The sequence below is a fragment of the Chiloscyllium punctatum genome, chromosome 2 (assembly GCF_047496795.1).
Source record: "Chiloscyllium punctatum isolate Juve2018m chromosome 2, sChiPun1.3, whole genome shotgun sequence".
Taxonomy (NCBI): Eukaryota; Metazoa; Chordata; class Chondrichthyes; order Orectolobiformes; family Hemiscylliidae; genus Chiloscyllium; species Chiloscyllium punctatum.
In genome coordinates this window covers 86,509,116-86,534,086 of record NC_092740.1, presented here as the reverse complement: position 1 = coordinate 86,534,086, position 24,971 = coordinate 86,509,116, and the positions used below count along the sequence as shown (strand labels likewise).

Sequence of the window (24,971 nt, the reverse complement as noted above, 5' to 3'; positions counted from 1 at the left end):
CCCAGCCTGTTCAGCTTCTCCATATAGCTCAAATCCTCCAAGACTGGCAACGTCATTGTAAATCTTTTCTGAACCCTTTCAAGTTTCACAACATCTTTCCAATAGGAAGGAGACCAGAATTGCACGCAGTATTCCAACAGTGGCCTAACCAATGTCCTGTACAGCTGCAACATGACCTCCCAACTCTTGTACTCAATACTCTGACCAATAAAGGAAAGCATACCAAACGCCTTCTTCACTCTCCTATCTACCTGTGACTCCACTTTCAAGGAGCTGTGAACCTGCACTCCAAGGTCTCTTTGTTCAACAACACTTCCCTAGGACCTTACTGTTAAGTGTATACGTCCTGCTAAGATTTGCTTTCCCAAAATGCAGCACCTCGCATTTATCTGAATTGAACTCCATCTGCCACTTCTCAGCCTATTGCCCCATCTGGTCAAGATCCTGTTGTAATCTGAGGTAAACCTCTTCACTGTCCAGTACACCTCCAATTTTGGTGTCATCTGCAAACTTACTAACTGTACCTCTTATGCTTGCATCCAAATCATTTATGTAAATGACAAAAAGTAGAGGACTCAGCACCGATCCTTGTGGCACTCCACTGACCTAATCATCTAATCATTTTGTTCTGAAGTCCAGTTTTTCATTGTGACGTTTGCTTCGCTACATCTCTCCATTGCAGATCTGCTTAAAGAAATAGTTTACATTGAATTATATTCTAAAGCATTAAGGCATCAAAGAGCAAATTACTTTAGCAAGATTATAGGCACCAAACCATTCTTCTGAAAGAGAAACATCCTGAAGAATCCTATTCTTTGCACAGAATTCTGCTCTCTATGTCCACCATCTAAAATCTTTTAAAATTCTGTTAATTTCTGTGTTTCTGTCATGGTGCTCTATAACCTATTTCAGTGCTGATTCATGGTTCTTCACACATGCTCATGCTGGACTTGCAAACACTTCTTTAAATAATCTTTTATAATAATGTATAGTTGATGAGCCAGCAACAGGTATTACTGCTTGGAGCAGTTTATGGAACTGCTGAGGTCATAGTTATGTCATAACTTCCCTCTGTGGCTCATCTACATATTCATCAAACTGCATCACTGCATAATCCACTCTTCATTTTTGCATGAGACATCCAGTTCCAAGTTTTAGATACCACAAATTCTAATTGCTTGAAATGCACATTTTAGTAGTTTCTAATTGAATGTATTTTTTGAAAGCCTCCACACTAAGGCAGGAACTCCACTTGGGGGATGATAATAAAATCTGCTGCACATTGTGGCACCTCAGTTTAGGTGCTGAATCTAAAAGTAAACACTGAAGGTAGCGGTGGAATTATCATATCAGCAAGAACCAACACAACAGCCTGAAAGAGCAAAAATTAACAATGAAAATGTAATTGTTAATCAGGATATTTTAACAACCTTGTCATTTCAGATGGCAATGTGCAAACGTAGTTCTTCCTCTCTATCACACTGTGTGGAGGTGCTAACACACTCTTGCTCCAATTAGAATAGAGATAAAAATAAACAGTGCAAACATAAAACTGAAGAAGATTTGGAAATTAAAATTATGACTAAATTGTGAATTAATCAACCTCATCTGTTAATTACTATAAAACATAATTAGTTTCAGGAAGGAACTCAGCCTAGAACTAAGGTATAAATCATTTATCTGACAATACAAACAATAAGTGAAGTGTCAGTTACTGAGATTGCCTAAATTCAATCAATTTATTTCATTTAATTAGCTACAAATGAATAGGCAGCTGGACAAGCACATCATTGAATAGGGAAGAGATAGAAATTTTGCCACATTCCTCAAACTAGTAGATATTCACTGTCTCTTTAGAATGATGCACTATGGGCTGGTCTTGCATCGACATTGGGGTTCAGGTACAGGCTGGAGAATTTGTAGCTCAGTAAACCTGAATTTTAAAAATGGCTGCCTGATCTCTGGACCTCCAGGTCTTGAGAAAGATATTTTATGTCCATGTAGAAGTTGTGGTACACAACCCAGGAAGTAGTGAGGAGAGCACTATGTGCTCAGGCTAATTAAGTGGAGGGCCTGCCTTGGGGCTTTGGCATTTTTTTCACAACACTCCTACACACTCATGTAACCCATGCCTTCTCCTGAACTATAAAAGCCCCATTCCAACTTAGGCCGGTCTATGCCAATACTTGCTACGCTTTGCCCTTCCAACTACCATGCCCAGTATCCACCAATGGCAGACAATACAACACCTATGGAGAGATGAGACAGTTCTATAAAGTTCTAAAGGCTGAAGTTTTCATTAAATTTCTATGTAGGGTTTCATTCTGAACAGCCATCCCAAACTCACCTCAGTAATTACCTACTCAGTCCCTACGGCACCTCTCTCATCTGATGCTAGTCTGATTCTCTCTCTTGCCATAGGTGGAAAAATATGCCACTGCTTGATTAGTGTGGAATAAACCATGAGACCTGGTGGCTGCCACTATTTAGGAAACTTGGCCATGTTCTCAGTCAAACATTGGCAGTGCAACCCAAATCTCTGTTTAAGCAGCAAGCAGCACACCACTCAGGTCTGTGGCCACTTCCCATCTCAATCCTATCTAAGTCACTATTAAGGAATCCTAAGTCAAACCAGCCGTCATCTACTGGAACTGGATGGCTAGTGGTATTATCACTAGACTGTTAATCCAGAGACCCAGGTAATGTTCTGGGATTGAATCTCGCTGTGGCAAATGATGGAATTTGAAATCAATAATACTCTGGAACCTTGAATGGAATGTCAGCAATGAAACCATTGTCGACTGTTGGAAAAACCCATTGCTTCACTAATATCCTTTTAGGGAAAGTAATCTGCTTTCCTTACCTGGTCAGGTCTACATATGACTGTAATGTTCACATTTAACAGCCCTCTGAGCAATTGAGCATAGGCAATAAATGCTGGCCTTGCCAGAAACACACATCCCATGAAAGAAATAAAAGAGAATAAATTAAGTCCTGTCTGGCTTACAGCACCCAACATAATTGCACTCTATCATGTTCAAGGAGTTAGTTGTCTAAGCCGTTGTCCTCATCCTTGGGAGATTGCTCTTGCCCTTCCAGTTGTTCACCATTCATAACTTGCCCTCATTGCTCTCTCCAGTTGTGCAAAGCATAACATACATAAATTATACAGCACATGCTAAATGGTGTACAATAAAGCCTCCACACTTGTACAAGCAGTAGAACCTCATTTTCAACAGGTCCGTTGTCAGTTCCACCATAGCCCTAGTCATTATGGAACAATTTCAGTACAGGAGCAGGGAAGTCTTACTGCAATTGTGCAAGGGCTTGGTGCAGAAACACTTTGAATGTTTGTACAATTTTGGTCCCTTTAACTGAAAAAAGATATTGTTGCCACAGAGGCAGCACACTGGTCACCAGAATGATTCTAGCAATAGTAGGTTTGTCACAACAGGAGAGATTGGGTTGACTGGGCCTATATTCACTGGACTTTAGAAGAATGAAAAGAATCCCATTAAAATATATAAAATTCTGACAGGGCTGGAGAGTTGGATTCCTGAACAAGGTGTGATGGTCTCAGGCTATGCATTAGCCGATTTCAGACTGAGACGAGGATACATTTCTTCACTGAGTTATCTACCATTTAAGGCTATGGAGGGTTAGTTATTGAATATGTTTAAGAAAGCAATAGATTAATTTCTAATAGCTATAAGGGGTCAAGGGATGTAGGGAGAGAGCAGGAGTATGGCATTACTATAGAGGATCAGCTATAAGCACGCTGAATGGCACACCTAACTCAACAGGCCAAATGGTGTATTTTTAATTATTTACATTTCTATAATCCAATAATGTTACTGTCTCTGAAACCCCAACAACTGAGTTACCATTGATCAAAAACATAACTGGAGTAGCTAGATATATACTGAGGCTACATGACCAAGTAGGATGTTGGAGATTCTATGGTGTGTAATTCGTGCCCTAACTTGACAAAGCCAATTGATTATCAACAAGTCTCATGTAAGACATGCAATTGAATACTCCCTCCTTGCTTAGATCAGTGCAGCTTCAGCAACACTCAAGATCCAGGACAAAGCAGGCAGCTTGATTGGAAAATTGGTACCCCAACCATCACTTTCAACAATCAATTTTCTACCATTAACAGAGTAATAGTTATGTTTACTATATAATAGATGCATGGCAGCAACTCTTCAAGGTTCCATTTCGGTATTTTCCAAACCTGTAACCCTTGCTACCGAGAGTGGCAATGGTAGCAGGTAAGTGAGAACACCAGTCTGCAGTTTCCCCTCCAAGCCATTCAACATTCTAATGTGGAAATACATTGCCACTCCTTCACTTGCTTACCAAAATCTGGGAATTTCTTAGCTGTGGTGGGGTAGCACCCTCATGGTAGTACGTGAACTGCAGTGATTCAAGGACACCTTCTTCTCAAGGACAGTAACTGAAATTTTTCATTTCTAGAGTCATTCTTGTAAATTGCTTCTGCAGTCAGTTAAATACTGTTGAATACAATTTCAACATTACCTCCCTGTTCTTGTACTCTGGGCCTATTAATAAAACTGAGAGCACTGTTTGCTTTTAATGTAAGTTAGAACATCTGAAATAAATTGCTGGAAGATCTCTGCAAATATAGCAGCAACTGTGAAGAGAAAGCAGGGTTAATGGTTTTGGTCCAGTGACCCTTCTTTAGAACTGGACCTGAAGAGTTAACTCTGCTTTCACCCCACAGATGCTGTGAGACCTGTTGAGTTTTTCCAGTAATTTCTGTTGCTGATTTCCAGCATTTGCAGTTCCTTCGGTTTATTATTTTAATTAGAATATCTGAGAGGCTGTTAACAGAAGTTTTGGATTTGAAACTTAATCTCCATTCATCAGTTGTTGGGTGAACACATACTATGGTTAAATTCCTGCAAGATCATGATGGATTTGTGTGTGACAAAAGCTGGTTGATTTCTCATCCTACTGGAGTCATTCTTGACTAAGAACACAATCAGTGAAAATACTCCAGTTAAAGAACCTGAAATTAGCAAAAGCCCAATGGGTCAAATCACTAACCGTGTGCATGTGAAATTCATGCACTCTGAACACTTAGATCAGATGACTGAATCGCATATGATAGCATGAGACCAGATTGTGTACACTAACTTTCCCACAAGACTAGTTACAATTTTTTAAAAAACCGTGAAGTCTATAATATATTTCTCATTTCATTACAAATTATTGTATGAATATAAATAAGGGCAGCATGGTGGCTCAGTGGCCAGCACTGCTGCCTCACAGCTCCACGAGCTTGGGTTTGATTCCAGCCTCGGGTGACCAAACTCCACACATGGAGGTTCTCACTGTGTCTGCATGGGTTTCCTTTATGTGCTCTGGTTTCCTCCCACAGCCCAAAGATGTGCAGGTTAACTGAATTGGCAGTGTTAAATTGACCATGGTATCCAGGGATGTGCATACTAGATTGATTAGCTGTGAGAATTGCAGGATTCCAGTCATAGGTTAGCAGGGTGGTTCTGAGTGGGATGCTGTTCTGAGGGTTGGTGTGGACTCAATGGGCTGAATGGCCTGCTTCATATTGTAGGGATTTTATGATTCTATTTCTCATCCCCTCCTTTCACCTTCTCCAGGTATCAAATCATCACACTCGTCTGTTAGCATTGGGATGATCTCATCAGTAACAGGGAGGAGTTTTAAAAGTTCACTCATTTCTCAAAACCTCCCTGTACATAAATGTAAACTATTTAATGATATGTTAAGTGCAAACTTCTTTAATTCCTCTTAAATACTTTGTTAGTATCTTAATTATATACATTTTAATGTTGTGCCTGTGGAATTGTGTAGCGGTAAGGCAGTAGGATAGAGATTTGCAAAGTTCTCCAATTGTATATCCAACAGAATACTGTCAAAACTAGAAACTATCTCTATGGATAGTACAATTTTGCATATCACAGAATCTTATTTCATCTCTTAAGTTATCATTCTAGGCAATTAAATTGCTTACTTGCGGTAATCATTTTTGGAAGTTTTTTTTTGCTCTTTGGTTCCTGTAACCTCTTGAGATTTTCAATTAACAACTTACAAGTAAACCTCCTTAATCTTTGTATTTTTTGTATTGCTTTCTTCTTGGAATGGAATGCTTCAACAAGGTGCAAGTTTTTTTTTAAAAGTGTGGTTTCCATGAGGCAGAATATATTTCAGCCAACTCTTTTTAGAGTTTGATTGAAATAATTCATTTAGAACTCTTTAATTAACTTTAAAGAGAGAGATTTATGATTTCTGTCCGTAATTTTCCTGTTGTCCTACAAGCACAACATAATAAGCTTTAGTTGTGTATGCATTATTCTTAAAATAAGTAATTTGATCTAATGTCAACATTAGTTGTGGACACTGTTGATAATCGCTTTTCAAGTAAAATTCTTTCCGTTCGGCACTACTGATTCTTGATTAAGTATCAAATTTTAAACCTCTCTATGATGTCCTGTATCTGTTTATTCTGAAGTGAACATTTGTGATTGCAAGTTTGAATTTTCATCGTTAAGATGTATGCCTGAAAACTCTGAATAATTTTTAGTGTACTGCAGAGCACAATTGTTAATGCATATTTCAATTTGTTAGACCATTGGTAGTCATCAACTCTAATATGATGATCTGCAGTGTTCACTTTATGGATATTCTTATCAATGTCCAAACTAACACATCTTATTGATTCTTCATGTGCTATCATTCATTCCCACTATTACCATAAAGGTGATTTCTTCTGCCTGCTTAACTATTGTGACAGGATGTTCTTTTTTTATTTCCTAATTTTGGTTTAATGACTTATTTCCTATAAGGTATGAAGAAGAAAAGTGTATAAAAAGAAGGATGAGGTAAATTGTGATATTTCAAGTCATGTTACAGGCTGCAGCGCTGCCTTCCATCGCAGAAATACTAATTGTTTGCTGTTGACTGATAACTATATTTGCTTGAATGTGCTGATCTATTTTTCTGTTTGACCTTACATGTACTCTAATTAAAAGTGTGAGTAACACTAGAACATGGCTACGTCAGCATTGGCAGTAGTTTGCACCTTTTAATGTATAATGTATTAAATCATCCCAAGATTTTTCAGAGGATTAGAAGAAGAAGAGCCATGATACTGAACCAAAAGAGATATTAGGTCAGATGGCCAAACACTTGATCAACCAAGTAGGTTTTAATCAGTTCTTGAAGGAGGTAGAGAGGCAGACAAGTTTGGAGGCAAAGTTCCACACCTCAAAATTTAAAGGACAGTAGTAATGGAGATGAAAGCGATGACAGATGAATGTAAGATTAGAGTTCGTGTATAGCTGGAACCTGATCTTGTGTTCTTCAGGTAGTCGTATGTGGTTGGGAAATAAGGGAAAGCCAAGGAATGATCACAGAGAGGCATCATAGATAATGATGCATTGGTGCAAAAACATCACTGCAGAGCTCTAATTGCTGGAGGCAGTAAAAGAGGTTGGCAGAAAGGGGAGGCCTTGGAGGGATTTGGACATGGATGAGAATTTTAAAATTGCTGATTGATGTATTGGGAACCATTGTAGCAAACATAGGAATGATCGTTAAATGGAACTTGGTGTCAGTTAGAATTCAAGCAGCAGAGTGTTGAATGAACTAAGTTTCAAGGTGTATGGGCGATAAAAGGCTGGCCAGGTGAGTATTGGAATATTTGAGTATGGAGTTGACAATAGTTTATGTAAGCAGCTAGTAGAGGCTGGTATTAAGGAATTTGAGGTATTTAGTCTTTGCTGAAGGTTTATCTAAATGCCAAAAAGAATGCTCAATTGTAAACAGTCTGGTTGAATTGGAAATAATGACTAGGGAGAGAGCTAGCACCAGTAGTCCGGGAATGGAGTTAATTGAGGGGGCAAAAAGACTATGGTTTTGGTCTTCTCTGTTTAATTATAGGAAATTTCAGCTCTTTCAAGACTAGAAGTTGGACAAGCAGTCTGACAGCACAGCTGTGGAGTGGTCGAATGAGCTGGTGTGGAAGGAGAACTAACTATTGTCAATGTATATGTGGAACCTGACCTTGAGTTTTGGACGATATCGCATGTAGATGGTAAACAGGTGAAAGCCAAAGACAAATTCTTGAGGGATTCAAAAGATGGCAGTGGGATTCAGGAAACTCTGTCACTCTAAACAAAATGGTAAGAGACAGCAGTAGTCCCACACAACTGAAAGGAAACAAAGGGATGATGAGGAGAATGATTTGGGTCAATCATGTCCGTGATTATCAGGTTAGCTTGTGTGTTTACCTTTTTTTCCCTTTACCAAGGCAGGATTATACAGGTCAACTTTTTGCATCTCTTTAAATAACCAGAATTATCTTTCTTCAATCCAGAATGAGTCTCAGTTGCTTTGCCAGGTTACCAAATGCTGAATGTTAACAATATCTGAGTAGGCGGCTGCATTTTCAGCTTTCCATAATAAGCATGTGATTTTCTTTTTTTAAACTGTCTCATTGTCATAAATCTGTTGTGAAGATTTGAGCAAGTAAATATTGTTAAACAAAGATAAGTGATAGCTGTTGACAGCATTCTGAGTTGGAAATACTAATCACAGTGCAAAATACTTAATCACTGCATCTTGAGACTTGCATCAGGCTTAGCAGCATGTTAACGGTTACATTTATTTTGCAGTTATCTTGATACGTCCTTTTTAATTATCAATATAATCATTATCTTCTGCAGGTTGGATGAAGAACTAAGAGAAGCATCAGAAGCAGCAAAGTAAGTCAAAGTTCAGTGTCATTGGACTTTTTTTTAAACATTATGGATTTTATTTCCTTACCAGCTGATATGTTAAACATTAATTCTATAAGCAACCTCTGTCCCCAATAACTTCAGAATTGAGCTATTTCCACAGTGCAATATGGTAATAGAAAGTTGACCAGAAATCAAATTGAAATTCTTGTAATTATATTTCACTTATTGGCTATGGCAAAAGCCTTCTCATAGCATAGACTTTGGAAAGGGATTTCAACTTGCAGTGTAGGCTATAAACTACAGAACGGTTTCTTTAAAATAGCATACAAGTATCAACAATGAACAACGCAGCCCATTACCATCATGTGTAGAATTTACTCACATTTCCAACATTCAAATATGAGCGAACAATACGATCCTCAGGGTCAGCAATCTGGCCAGATTCTATGAGCCATCCACAAACAGGAAAGCAGGTTGGTGGATTTGTAGAGTAGCATGTCAAGCACAATGCTGGCTTGCCCAACAGCATTTATAAGTGGCGGCTGAGGAAGTGGGTTGATAACCCCATTTCTCTTTCCTCCCCCATGGCTTAATTGAGACCCTTAAGTGGGCACCTAATGCTCATTTGAGGGTTTCATCCCTCAACTAAGAGAGGCTTACACCCAACATGTCGCCTCACAGGTTATCCCTGTGGACTGCTGGTCAATACAAGGGCAGAGTACTCCCTTCCAGCTCCTGGTGACAATTGGAGCAACCTACAGTTGCACCCCCCCCTCCCCCATTTTATGGCAGCTGCTTTTTCTTTAGAATGTATATGATGGCATAAAATGCAGAATCCTTGATGAATAAATCAAATTTTAATTGAGAAAATAAGATAGAACAAAAAATACGCATGACAAAACACTGACAAGGCATTTTGTCAATGTCATAGCATTAGTAATTAAACCTAGCTGAGCAGCCAAGGAGATCATATAGTCCAGTGGAGCAGATGAATGCTGGGCAACATTTGATGGGTAGCTTGTTGAGCCAGAAGGAATAAGTCTGCTCTTCCTAGCCTAGCAGTGTTCAGAAGTTGCTTATTTATGAATGCTTTCTGCATGCCAGATTTCCCAAAGCTTTAGAAATATGACAGACGTGAGTCATAAATAGAATGATCATAGAAATTAAAGGCAAGCATCTTCATAAGATTTAAATGATCATGCAAACCACTTATCACTAACCAGCATATATTTTCATTAAAACTGGAAGTGAGCATGTTAGAGACTTGTTGGGTCCATATAATTCATATGTATCTATCTTAATTGTTGATTCATATCCTGGGGCTGTTCAAGCTTGGGTAGCATCCATCAACTCAGCAGAATTATCAAAGACAACTTTGGTCATTTGTTGTTGCTTTTCAGTGGTTTCCAAGTGCCAAATACCAACAAATGTTATTGCATTTATTTGTCCAGTTATCTGATTTGGGAGTGATCAACAACCTTTCAGTGTCCCGGGAGTTTTCCTCACCATCTGTACAATCTATACATGCTCTTAATGCTTTGGACGTACCTGTACATGGTAGCCTGGAATATACCACCTACTTTCATGTCTTTATCATTCCAGTCAGTACGAGCTACGTTTGTTTTTCACTAATGGTTTAATCTGATTACTTGTGGTGTGCTTGTGCCTGCTGTAGGACTGAGTCCTTCTCCAGGATATTCAGGAAATATTTGTCGTAGACTGACTCCCTCCCTCCATGCAACTGTTACCCTTTTCCTGCCCTCAAATTCACCTGACAGCTTGATCCTGGACCACCACCTCAGCGAATGAATTTAATTCACTGCACAGTCCTAAATCAGAAAAAATACCTCGACAAGTATATTCGGCAAGTAGAATTTCCATTAGTGTAGAATTCTTCATAATTTGTTTAGAAGTGATAGGCTTTCGTGTATGCAGTCCTCATCTATTGAGTAGTTAGAAAAAAAGAAAAGCATTAATTTTCACTATGATAAGCACAAACTCTTTCCTCTCCATTGAAGAAAATAAAAACATATTTCTTTCACTTTATAATTTATTTGGTTGATGTGACAATATGCATAACATTACATAAGTCATATGCTTGATTCTGTCAGAAACATTATATCTGAAAATGTGTTGCTGGAAAAGCGCAGCAGGTCAGGCAGCATCCAAGGAGCAGGAGAACCGACGTTTCGGGCATGAGCCCTTCTTCAGTCTCCTGCTCCTTGGATGCTGCCTGACCTGCTGCGCTTTTCCAGCAACACATTTTCAGCTCTGGTCTCCAGCATCTGCAGTCCTCACTTTCTCCTCAGAAACATTTACATCCTCTTGTTCATTGCCTATTGTGTCAGAAATTAATCTTGTTTATTGCTCCTTTTCTTTTATTTTTTATTTCCATAGAGCTAGCAGACTGTCAAGTGAATCCAAAACACCTTCAGGGGAACAGCAGTAAGAATAATATTATGATCAACATAAATCATCTGACTCTTCTTTATGGATGTGCAGTTCTAACTTGCATTTTAATCAGTCCTGTGTTGTGTTGTGGTACATAATCATCTGTTATTTATGTTTATGGGTTTATTGACGTAAATGTATTGGATGATTTCTGGATTAAAGTATCTTCATTTAATTTTTTCAAACACATACAAGCAAATGAGCATGCGAACATGCAAATTAGGTGTAGGAGTAGGCCACTTGGCCCCTCAAGCCTGCTGTGCCATTTGGTTTAATTGTTTCTAATCTGATTACTCCATATTCCCACTATCCCCAATTGCTTGGGTGGAAGGTTATAAAATAATAACCTTATGTTATTAATATAAATTTACATTGTTAATTTAATAAGGTTATTACTAAGAATCTCTTCAGATTCTCACCAAGAATCTATATATTCTCCTCCACCTTTTGCTAAAGAGAGTTCTAAAAACTCATGACTTTGAGAGAGAAAAAAGTCTCCTCATCGCTATCTTAAATTAAGGATCCTTTACTTTTAAACAGTGATCTTTAATTCGGGATTCTCTCACAAGAGGAACCATGCTTTCCATATACACCCCGTTGAGACCATAATCTTGTGTGTATAATCATGTTACCTCTTACTCTTCTAAATTTCAATGGATACAAGTGTGGCTTGTCCAACCTTTCTTCATAAGACAACCTACACTTGCTGATATGAGTCCAGTAAATCTTGTCTGAATGGTTTCTAATGCATCCTTTCTTAATTAAAGAGACTAATACTTTATAAAAGTATTCTAGATGTGATTTCCCCAACAATGTGCATAACTGAAACATGACCTACTTACCTTTATGTTTGATTCCTCTCCCAATATAACACCTGGAGCCCACTGCATCTTAATGTTTTGCAAACTCTTACCATTTAAATAATATATACTAATATTCCTTCTGCCATAATGGACATTTTCTCATTGTCCCACATTTTACTGCATTTGTGAATCTTTGTTCACCGGACCTCTCTGTAGTCCTTTGTAGCCTCCTTATGTCCTCTTCACAACCTACTTTCCCATCTCTCTTTATACCATCAACAAATGTAGCAACAAAAGTTTCCCTCCCTTCATCAAAGTCATTGTAAGGTGTAAAACCTTGAGGTCCCGTAATGATTCCTGTGGCACATCAGTCGTTAAATCTTGCCAGCCAGAAAATGACCTACTTATCCATCCACCATGAGCTTTTATTTTTTGCAATAAACTTTGATGTGGAACTTTAACAAATACTCTTTTTAATCAATGATAACCCTTTGCTCAGAAATCAAGGTGATTTTTCATTCCTTTATTGAGAAACAGGTATGAATATATTCACACCAAATAATTAAAAATATTTGACATTGCACATAACAATGATGTGATTGTTGCTACTGCAATGGTAATTCAGTGAGTCTTTCATATGGTGATGAACAGATGCAAATATTGATGGACATGGAGTCAAACTAATGTAAAATAAATCTGTTCAAAAATTCAAAAGCTACTTTTGAGTCTGGCTATTATGATGGATTGTATTGTCGTTAGAATTGTATTTGCGATCATTCTCTGACTTGTACCATCTTAGTAATTTGAAATCAATAAGAAAAGCTGTTTGCAATACAATACCATCTATGTTTGCTCCTAAACAAATAGATTTCTCATTATGAATAAGCAGCTTTTCTATGAAATAATGCAAAATCAAATAATTATGCGGTATAGATTTTATATATATTGTTACCAATATTTAGGTTTCATTTAGAATCTATCATTATGTAAGTAGCAAACCATGGTAGCAGAGAAATTAGAGAATATAGCCAATAGTGAAAAAAATACTGAACTTTATAAAAACTTGCTGGAAATGTGAAATAAAATAGAAAATGTTATAAATACTCGGGTAATACAGATGGGCTTCGTGAAGAGACAAATACACGATTAATGTTTCAGGCCACTGATGTTTAGTAGAACTGCTCAGCTATGTTTGGATTGTCACATCCTTTTTTTTGTGTTAGGTGCAATTAGCACAGAATTCTGGACTTCTTAACTCAGATTAGAATCTTTTATCCCCAACTATTTCATTCCTCTTCTAAAGAAAGTAATTCTGATAGATGTAGTTATGATAGATAGGTGGTGTTTGTTCAGCAGGAGTATTGTGTACAGTTCTGAGCATATCATTATAGGAATTATAAAACACACTGGGGAGAGTGCAGAAGAGATTTTCAAGAATGTGTCCAAAGATGAGAAACTTCAGTTAAGAGTGTAGATTGAAGAGGCTTATGACTGTTTCCTTAGAGAGAAAAAAGCTAAGAAAAAAATTTAATGTAAGTTTTCAGAACATGAAATGGCTGGATACAGTAGAGAGAGAGAAATTGTTCCTTCTTGAATAAGGATCAAGAACTAAGTAATATCGACTTAAAGTGATATGCGAAAGAAGCAAATGTGATACGAGGAATGGTTTGAGCCTGTAATTTACTGCCTGGCAGTGAGGCAGATTCAATTGGGCATTCAAAAGTATTGTTACTGAAATAGAAACAAGTGAAATGGTATGGAAAATGGAAGGAGAATGGCATGAACACACAATGCTTATTTGAACAAAGAACAAAGAAACTATACAGCCCAAGAACAGGCCCTTTGACCCTCCAAGTCTGAGCTGATCCAAATCCGCTGTCTAAACGTGTTGCCCAATTCCTAAGCATCTGTATCCCTCTGCTCCCAGACACATCTTAAATGAATCTACCATGCCTGTCTCTACTACTGCTGCTGGCAACGCATTCCAGGCACCTACCACCCTCTGCGTAAAGTACTTGACGCGTGCATCTCCCTTAAACGTTTCACCTCTCACCTTGAAAAAGTGACCTTTTGTTATTGAATCCTTCACCCTGGGTAAAAAGCTTATCTCTACCTACCCTATCTATATCTTTAATGATTTTGTAGACCTCAATCAGGTCCCCCCTCAGTCTCCTTTTTTCTAATGAAAACAATCTTAGCCTACTCAACCTCTCTTCATGGCTAGCACCTTCCATACCAGGCAACATCCTCGTAAACCATCTCTGCACCCCCTCCAAATCGTCCACATCCTTTTGGTAATGTGGAGACCAGAACTGTACACAGCATTCTAAATGCAGCCAAACCAATGTCTGGTACAATTTTAAAATGACCTGCCAGCTCTTATATTCAATACCCTGTCCAATGAAGGCAAGCATACCATATGCCTTCTTGACCACTCTCTCCATCTTTGCAGCAACCTTCAGGGTATAATGAACCTGAGCTCCCAGATATCTCTGTTCATCAACTTTTCCCAAGGCTCTCCCATTTACTGTATAATTCACTCTAGAATTAGACTTCCCAAAATGCATCACCTCACATTTGCCTGGATTGAACTCCATCTGCCACTTCTCTGCCTAACTGTCCAGTCTATCTATATTCTCCTGTATTCTTTGACAGTCCCCTATGCTTTCTGCTACTCCACCAATCTTTGTGTCATCTGCAAACTTGCTGATCATACCAACAGTGCCCTCTTCCAGATCATTTATGTATATCACAAGCAAGAGTGGCCCCAGCACTGATCCCTGTGGAACACCACTGGTCACCTTTCTCCATTTCAAGAAACTCCCTTCAACTACTACTCTCGGTCTCCTGTTGCTCAACCAGTTCTTTATCCATCTCACTCGGACACTCTGCACACCATGTGACTTCACTTTCTCCATTAGTTTACCATTGGAAACCTTATCAAACACCTTACTAAAATCCATGTATATGATATCTACAGCCCTTCCTTCATCTATCAACTTGGTCACTTCCTCAAAGAGGAAGATGGTAAGGCATGATTTCCCCACACACCATGTTGCCTATCACTGAGAACCCTACTCGTTTCCAAATATAAATAGATTTTATCCCTCAGTACCTTCACCAGCAACTTTTCCACCACTGATGTCAGGCCCACTGGTCTATAGTTACCTGGAATATCCCTACTACCCTTCTTGTACAGGGGGACAACATGAGCAATCCTCCAGTCCTCCGGCACCTCACCTGTTTAAGGAGAGCCATTGAAGACATAATTGGTGAAATGGCCACTGCAATGTAATAATTTGTGATGTGCTGTATAATGTCCTTTTTTTCAGAGCCAGTTTTGGGCTTTGTCACTTTGTTCCTCAAATTCTACCCCTCTGAGCGACAGGTTTAAACAGCAAAGAACTATCCAAAGACAGTCCAACACCATGTGACTCACTTTCCTCCAAGCCAGTGAGTCAGATAGTCCATATATGGGCCACCACTGTTCAGTGGGGAGAGGAGCAGGGGTTATTTAGGGTAATGCAGACTCACATCAGCTTTATTTAATTAGAGGGGCTATGGTGAATATCAGTAAAACATTTTGAATTGCATGCAAGTATTTGATTTTGAATATTTATGAATTTTCTCCTGATAATAATGGAGTTTCCTGTTTTGCTGCCTTCCCACTTGCATTTTAGTAATTGGGATACATTGCTCCTGCGGTGATATATGGTTTCCCACATGGTTCTCCAAACTCGTCCACTATCTTGCTCCACAAAATCCAGTTCCTTGTTTGTGAATGTAGGTTTACCTTCTTTTCCTAATCAGTTAGAAGAATACATTAGCAAAATCAAGGAGAAATTCAAACTTAGTTCTAATGTTCTTTATCTTCAAAGACCTGCTGGCTCTTATTGTCCAGGCTCACTCATGGATAATGGCCTCTTGGTTGAGGTACAAAAATGCAACATATCTCCATTGAAATGGTATCCCAACCATTTCTTAATTATTTCTTCAACTTTTCCTTATAAAAAAAGGAAATTGCATGTATTTAGTAAAACTCAAAATTGCTGTACTGTGATAATAAAATCATATATGTTTGAAGTTGATACCATTCTTGGCATTTTACTTATCACAGTCAACATTGTAATTAATAAACTTATTTTCAGACCCTTCAGCCCAATTTTGAAAATGATAACCATAATTTATTTGTATTTTTGTGGATTCCCTTTATGTCTTTTATTTAACTTTCTTCCTAAAGTATGCTACAACTTACTTTTTTTCTTTTTACCCAGAGTTGAAACAGCACTCGATAAAAATATGGAATACCAGTGAACATGGACTTCCAGCTACCACTTAGTTTTAGTATCTGACTAGCAACTGAACCAGTTACCTTCCTTCATTAATTCTTGACTTAACTGTTTATGTGTTGGTTGTTCATGTTTATTTTATTAAGTGTTACTCTGTGAGTCATGCATTGGGACAGTTGTGCCTGTGAATAGAATGTCAAATGATATTGTAATAAGTGGCAATAATTTACATAGTTCAAGACTGTAATTTCAAAATAATTATCAATCAGAAGCACTGCATTAGCATTGCCATATTTAGAGGAAATTTCCAAGTTTCAAATTGCCTCTTCCTGCCTTTTTCCAGTGAGCAGTAAAATGATCACCACTTTTTGACATTTTTGCATCCAATCATAACTAGAGAAAGCATATCATGTGAAATTTATTTGGAATATCTTTTCCTGCTTTGCAAAGGAATGCAAGAGAAAAATAAGTTCTTTATTTCAAATTTCAAAATGCTTTTATTAAATTCTTGAAAGGCAACTTTAGTTTGAGCTATTCTGACATAGCTAAACCATGTAATGGCCATTTTGAATGTTTCCAGTTTTACATTTCACAAGTAGAGATGATTTATTTTCAACTGATTCTGTTCTGGAAAGAAGGAAACTTACCCTCGAGAAGCATTTTAAAAACTTATTTAAAAATTCTTTCAGTGTTGCTGTGTGTTTCATTTAACAGGTTGGAGTCTCCTGTATTATCTATACCATTTCCTGATCACTTGAAGGAGGTTCCTATCTGGCCATAAGTCCTCCATATTTGTGCTTGAGAGCTGATGAACTGGTACTTTAATCAGAGATGGCATTATTAAGAAAACTCTCATACTGAATTCCCTCACAAAGCCAGTAGTTCCAAGCAAATTATATTCTTTCTGTACTAGCCATTTTTCAATTACTTCATACACTCTAACACTAGTAATCCCTTTCCAATATTGTGTAGTTACCAAAATATATTTATTACTGTTTTGTGACTAAATCACACTTTTAAACAATTGAAAAGAGAAACAACTTTGTAATGTTAGAAACCTTCCTTCCTGACCTTATTTCATCCTTTGTTTTTCTGTTCGAAAGCATTCCTAAAAGGAAAAAAAAAGTTCCCTTCCAAGAGACACAACATTGGATATGCATCTCTCTTCTTTCAACATCACTAGCTGAAAATCCTGGGGTACCTTATTTAACAGCACCATGCTGTGGGCATCTTTTTCCACACAAACTGCAGTAGTTCAAGAAGAAGGTGTGCCATGTTGTCAAAGGTGTGTGAGAATGCACAAGAGTGCATCAGCCCTGATCATGATACTGACATCCCGAGAATAGCTTTAAAAAAAAGTGACAAACTTGTCCGATTTATTCATCTTTACCTTCATTGTGAATTTGTATCTTTGGTACGTACTAAATTCAGAGCAAAACATTCGTTAATACTTTTGTAGATTTAGTTTGTCAGAATATATTGTCATGTAAAAGTTTCAATTCCGAAACTTCAGTTAATGACATCTATCAGTCAGTTTTTAGAATCCACAGTACAATTTTAATTCCCTTTCTACATAATACACAACCAAGTTTGATTACTGGCAAAGGGATTTATTCAAAAATTGTTTCTTAAAATTTTGATTCATTTCAATTTTATTCTATTTTTGCTTTATTTTTAAAACAGTTTAAGGATTTTACAAAATATGCACATTTTATTTGTATATCTCACTTAATTCCAAGTCATTTTATTTTGATTTTTACACTTTTCATTAATGTGTTACCTCTGCAATATAGAATAGAGATTTCCTTTAACAACAAAGTCAACCACGTAGATGATTACCAAGAAAATCAGTGACTTCTAAAGTTATATTTTTGAAAATGTTTTATTTCCTAAATCCTTACTTTAATAATGAGAAAAGCTTCAATGCAATAATCTGTAACTTTAAATGGTAATTTTAGCGAGCTTCGGTTGTATAATTTTTAAAGAAAAGAATTACATGATGTATTATCTATTTCTAACTTTAATGAGTCCTTTGGCCTTGAGTGTTCTTTAACTTTCAAAAAGATTGACTGAGTTCCAGGGTGAATGAGCCATAGTCAATGTAAACTAATATGTCAATTATGAAAATTGTTGCATTCAAATTTAACATTTGATTATTTTCTTAATGACTATATTATATAAATATATATAATTTCTAAAATTTCTGTAGTTCTGTTCTGCACTGATCAAGCTTTCTACAAACCTACTTTAAAAAACAGCAAGAAGAATGCATTCTGTCTTGACAAGGCTTTAGGGCCCATCTAGACTACAGTTTATTGTTTTCATGGGGGAAATCACTGGCTAATTCCATGGCCAAATCACTTAACAATTGATAGAAGGGGCAACGCACTCAAATGTTGTGGTTCCTCCTCCTGTTTCCCCTTTCCTCACAGCTTATCTGCACAAATCCTCCAGCAGCCATCACTCAATAGTTTATTTGTGTCATTCAGCAAATTTAAGGGGGGAGCTTCCAAAACTTTTTTCCCTCAGTTACCAATCTGCTTACTTGGTGACAACTCCATTCCAATAAATAAATATTGATGATTTACAAAACTTGCAACTGATATGTATTGAAATATTGAGTGCATTCTGAAAATTGTAAAGAGCTGTTTTCATTCGTAAATTCTAGATACTGTCACATTTTGCCTTCCTAAATTCATGGTCAGTAGATTATTGTAAGTAAAAACAGTATAATTTTTTATTGTATCATGTTAATGACATTCTCTCATCTAAGCATTGTTAGAAAATGCAAAGCAATTAACTCATGCAAGTCAGAAATTGCCCATTACATTTTCAGTTGTTTTTTCCCTATTAAAGGATAGTTTATGTAAATGATTTACAGCATAGCTAAATGAGACATCAAATGGATGAACTCACTTTTTTTAAAAATAAGATTTAAAAATAAACTACCTAAAGTGACTGCCAAAAAGATGAAGGTGTTTGTAAAAGGGCATGTTTTACCCTATGTGACAGGCAGCATAACAATCTCCGACTTTCTGTGCCACATTGACTGCACAGAATTTCAAATGGTTAAATTTCAGATCACTGTCAAATTGAGCAATGCTATTTCAATGTGGATTTGGACATAGATACTTTTGAATCTATGTAAAATGCTATATATGTATATATATATTATATTAGGGAATTTAAGATGTCAAACAGTTAAAGAACATGTGCATGCTAGGGCAGAAGCTACAGCATCACTAAAGGAGGAATCAGTACCTTGTAGTAGCTATATCTGCTGCTCTGTTTGCCTATTATGTAAAACAATGCCCTCTGCTATTGTACCCCTTTGGCATTATTACTTTGACAAATTGGTGACCATTCTTTACGTAAGAATGTGGTGTGAACCTTTACATATTCTTAAAATGTTAATTTGCACTATTAAATGCTGTGATATCCTTTATGTTGTGTGTTTTCTTTTCTAATTAAACTGTCACAACTCACTGAGTTAGAGCTCTGGAAATCAAGCCCCATTATTCTTGGGGTCATCTCAAATGTGAAAAGATTTAAATAAATCCAAAGTTCCCAGTTTACCTGACTGATGAATCTAGGTCAAAAGGAAGCACTGAGTAGTTTCTGTATGTAACAATCTATCATTACAATCAACCAGTTTTGAATAATGACAAGAAAGGGACACAAATTACCTTAACACTCTATTACTTAAACGTTACCACTTTTTAACAAAAAAATCTCCATACCCCGTACAAACAGATATACAAAGAGACATGACAGCACACACATTTTACAGATGGGAGGAACAAAAAGCAAAGTCAGTGCAGTGCAGTTCTGGCACTGGTCCACATTATAGATTTCAATGAGATATTTTCATTCAATCCCATTCTTCTCAACTAGTTGAGGACGACAGAGGCTGTGGATACACCGATCCTCAGCTTTTCACTCACCAGTTAAGATCTACCCTTTCACTGTTTCTGAAGGCTTTTTTTTAAACTTTCTTCCTTTCAAGAAGAGATTTAGCTGAGAAAGAGCATGTATTTAGCTGCTCGAGATTTTCTTTAACTTCTCCACTGAAAGGGAAGTTTTCTCCTTCTTGACTGGTTGTTTCTGCTGCATTGTCCAAAAGCAAAGCTGTAGTTGCTCACCCAGGAATCAGTCATTACTATATTTAATTCTCTTGAACTCACAGCTGGTCCTAGTTGATAAACCAATCCAAGGGCCGTCATTGGCAAAATAAATCCAGGGAGCTAAGGTGTAGTAATGTATCCACAGCCCATGAACTGCAGGGGTTGAAGAAGGCAGGTCGTTACCACCACCAGCTCAAGGCTTACTAGAAATAGGCAATAATTGTTCACCTAGCAATTCCCACATTCCATGATCAAATTCAAAGAAACATTCTTTCAGCCCTGCAACTTTCCAGGATACCTGCATTCATCAAACCTGGTTTGTTTGAGAATCCATGATTCATCGATCCATTGCTGTCTACTGTGCTTTCAGCTGCCTTAGCCCTGAGCTTCAGAATTTTCTACCTAACTTTCCACCTTTAAAGGACTTAAAACAGATATCTTTGGCCAAGTTTTAGTCATTTGTCCTAGTATTGCCTTATATTCAGTAACAAACTTATAACGCTACTGTGAAGTATCATGTGACTTGTTATTATCTTTAAAAAGCTAAGTAAATAGATAAGATGCAGCTATTGTCAAGAAACTACAGGACAGATCTACAAGTATTATGCAAGGGTGAGGTGCTGTGGGGAGAGAAGGTTGAATAGATTTAGATTGAAGTTTTTTTTAAAAACAGTTTCAGAGTGGGAGGGGGGCACAGTTTGTAACGACAGGAGAATCAGTGACACACGGGCTCAGATTTCAGGTGAAAAAAGAACCAGCAGAGAGATGAGAAATTTTTTTTCTGCTGGAATATGGTAAAATAATAATGGAAGGAACTAATTTGGTGGTATATTCCAAAAGGTAACCAGCGATACAGTTGTAATGAAAATGAATTACAGGTTATGGGGAAGGAGCGAGGAAGTGAGACTAACAGCTCTGTGTTATATCTTTCAATGACACAAATTGACTTTTTAAAATAATAATCCGCAAGATCAAATATCATGTGTAGACATACTATATCTCAATAAATAGCACCATCCTGGATAATGGGGGAGACCAGCATGTCACAAAATGAGACTGACGCTTTTGTACCAATCTCCAGCCAGAAATGCTGGCTGGATGATCTGTCTTGGCTTCCTCCTGAGATCCTCAGCATCACAGATGCCAGTCTTCACCCAATTCAATTGGATTCACATGATATCAAGAAAGGACTGAAGGCACTGGTTGTGGTGTAAAAGCCTTGACAATATAACACTTTTAGTACTGCAGACCTATTGAAAACACAAATTAAGTGTTTTAGTGTAGTTACAAGACTGGTATCTACCTCCCAATGTAAGCAATTGCCCAGATATGCCCTGTCTACAGAACAAATTCAACCCAACAAATTATCTTCTCATCAGTCTATGAACAATCATCAGCAAATTGTTGGAAGGTGTCACAACAATCTTATCAAGTGGCATTTAACAATACTTGTTTCATTATTGCTGTCTTAAGATTAGTCAGGCCCACTCATCTAATCTCATTATAGTCTTTGTCCAAACATGCACAAAAGAGTGGAGCTCAAGGAGAACTGAGGATGACTGCTCTTGACATCAACATGTCCAAGTGTGGAATCAAAGAACCTGAGCAAAAACTGGAGTATGTTGGAATCAGGCAACCTCTCTGCTGTCATACCTAACATAAAGGAAATGTAGGAGAAAGTGAGGACTACTGATGCTGGAGATCAGAGTTGAGAGGGTGACGCTGGGAAAGCACAGCAGGCCAGGCAGCATGCAAGGAGCAGGAAACTTGATGTTTTGGGCATATGTTGCCAAACATCACAGCAGAAGGATTTCACTGCAGGAGTTCCTCTGGGTAGTGCCCTGGACTCAACCTCTCCATTAATAATGTTCTCTCCATCATAAAGTCCAAAGTAAGGATCATTGTTGATGATTGCAAAATGTTCAGCACTACTCACAATGAGTCAGATACTGAAGTAATCTGTGTCCAAATGCAGCAAGACCTAGAAAACATTCCGTCGTGAATTGGGAAGTGGCAAAAAACATTTGTGCCGTATGTGTTAGGTAATACCTTTCCTCAACAAAAGAGGATCCAAACATGGCACTTTGACATTCAATGACATTACAATTGCTAAATCCCTCACTAACAATATCTGGGTCTTACCATTGGCCAGAAACTGGACAAAATCAATTATATAAATGCAGTAATTACCAGATCAATGTGTAGGGATTTGATTCTGAGTAATTTGCTCCCAAACTCTTCAATGCCTATCCACCAACTACAAGACACAAATCAGAAGTGTTTTCGAATACTCTTGAGTTGCCTGAATGAATGCAGCTTCAACAATATGCAAGAAGCTGCACCCCTTCTAATACAAAAGGTGGTGATGCTGTTCCTTTAACAAGGTTATTTGTCCTTAGTTTTTTATTCAGGAGGTGGTAAAAACACAAGTTCTGAAAATCTGGGCTTGGATAGGTTTTAGGGTCAATTTGATTATAACTAACAGATATTGCCTCAGGCAAAGGCTTTCACATTTAAAAAATAACACTTATAAAATGAAAGGAGAGTGGCTAGTTCTTCTAGCTCAGCTTTTCTCTGGTTTGATTTGATTTTGGCAGTCTAGCTATCCTCTGAAAGCAGTCAGGCAGTTTGAAGATGCTGGACCCAAAGAAGCAGGTCCATGCTGATCCTCTCTCTGGCTTCTCTCCTGTAAGATCCTGTATTTGATTTTATCTTTTGTGCCAAGGGGTGCTCATGGGGATTGTTGCAAGTGTTGGGAACAGCATCATTAAGTGGGGATAGTCTGTTGGGTTTTGGTATTATGTTCTCTTCTGTTTGTGTTTAACTTGGTAATCTTATAAATAAATTCTAGTTTGTTTAAAACTAAGTAGTTTGACCAGCTGCATCATTGGAATATCTGTGTTACACCTGCTTAAAACACCTAACAAAGTTAGTGTCTGGACTACTTCCTTGAAATGTTTTGAGGGGGTCTGGCCTAGTCCATAACCCAAAGTAATCCACTTGATTGGTACTCCATCTAATGCCTTTAACCCTTATTCCCTCCACCACTGATGTATAGTGCACATTCCTAATGAAGAACTTATGTCCGAAACATCGATTCTCCTGCTCCTCGGATGCTGCCTGACCTGCTGTGCTTTTCCAATGCCACACTTTTGACTCTGATCTCCAGCATCTGCAGTCCTCAGTTTTTCCAGAATGGCAGCAGTGTGTACATACACAGTTTGCACTGCAACAATTCTGCGAGGCTTTTGAGACATCACCTTCCAAACACATGACCACTATCATCGAGAAGGTCAAAGGCAGATGATCATGGGAACACAGTCACCTGTAAGACCCTTCCAGATTCTGATTTGCAACAATAATCACTCTTACTTCACTGTCACTTGGTCAAAATCCTAAAACTTCCTAACAGCACTGCAGATCAAGATTCTTTCTATGCTTGTTCAGTGTGTGGACCTCTATGGTTCATGTGGCTTCATGCTGTTAGTGTATCTACACCACGTGGACTGCAGTGGTTCAAAATGACAGCTCACCCCCAAATTGTGCAGTGATTCAAAATGACAACTCATCCCAAATTCTGAAGGGCAATTAGAGTTGGGCAGTGAATGCTAGAACATCAATGACACAAACACACATTTGTGAATGAATCAAAGAAAATTAGAGGGAAGGCAGTTTGAAATTGGGTGTTGAGTGGAAAATCTCTAAATTTGTAGGTAATACTAAGCTAGGGAGAATAGTGAATTATGAGGATGAGACTGAGTAACTTCAGAGGGACATTGAGAAGTTGGCCAAATAGGCAGTTGCTTGATAGATGAATTTCTATGCAGAGAAATGTGAGGTAGTGTATTTTGGTAGAAGAAACATGAAGAGACAAGATAAACTCAATATTAAAGCTTTGAAGGGAGTACAGGTGCAGAGACATCTTGAAGTTCAAGTGCATGATTCTCTGAGGGTAGCCAGATGGGCTGACGCAGTTGTTAAGAAAGCTTAAAAGGTCCTTGGGTTTATAAATAGAGGCATACGGTATAAAAGCAACAAAGTCCCTGTTGACCGTCAGGATGTCTCTTGGGTGTGTACTGTCGTTGGGATCTGAGTTAGTGTGGGCACACAACCCAAACAGTTTTACATCATTTTACAGGACTTGATAAGCACTATGTATTTTTTTTAATGCATCTATATATTTAAATTCCATGAAAATAAATAAAAGCAACGAAGTGATGCTACATCTCAACAAATCATTGGTCTGACCACATTTGGCATGTTGTGTTCAGTTCTAGTCACCTTATTTAGAGAAGCATGTTAAAGCCTTGGGGACGATTCAAATGAGATTTGCGAGTATGATACCAGGAATAAGGGATTTTAGTATAAAGGAACAATTAGAGAAATTGTGCTTATTCTCCTTCGAGCAGAGAAAATTAGGAGATTACCTTATTTAAGGTGTTCAAAATCAAAAATATTTTTGACAGTGTAAAGGAGGATATTCTGTTGCCTCTAGTTGATATATCAGTCACAATTTCAAGTTTGTCAGAAAGAGAGCAAGGAGTGAGATGAATAGAA

The 24,971-nt window shown here is 37.7% G+C and overlaps 1 protein-coding gene across 6 annotated transcripts in view; it reads left to right on the top strand.

The window, feature by feature from the left end:
• The window catches only part of LOC140486271 (protein prune homolog 2-like), a 417,027-nt gene extending 397,292 nt beyond the window's left edge, over nucleotides 1-19,735 (top strand). For all 6 annotated transcript variants that reach the window (XM_072585194.1, XM_072585201.1, XM_072585229.1 and 3 more), the window contains 4 exons: nucleotides 6,852-6,887; nucleotides 8,733-8,771; nucleotides 11,145-11,192; nucleotides 16,276-19,735. In XM_072585194.1, coding sequence (XP_072441295.1) covers nucleotides 6,852-6,887; nucleotides 8,733-8,771; nucleotides 11,145-11,192; nucleotides 16,276-16,315 — 163 coding nt within the window. In that variant the 3' untranslated portion in view covers nucleotides 16,316-19,735. The remainder of the gene's footprint in view (nucleotides 1-6,851; nucleotides 6,888-8,732; nucleotides 8,772-11,144; nucleotides 11,193-16,275) is intronic.
• Nucleotides 19,736-24,971: the final 5,236 nt, after the last annotated feature.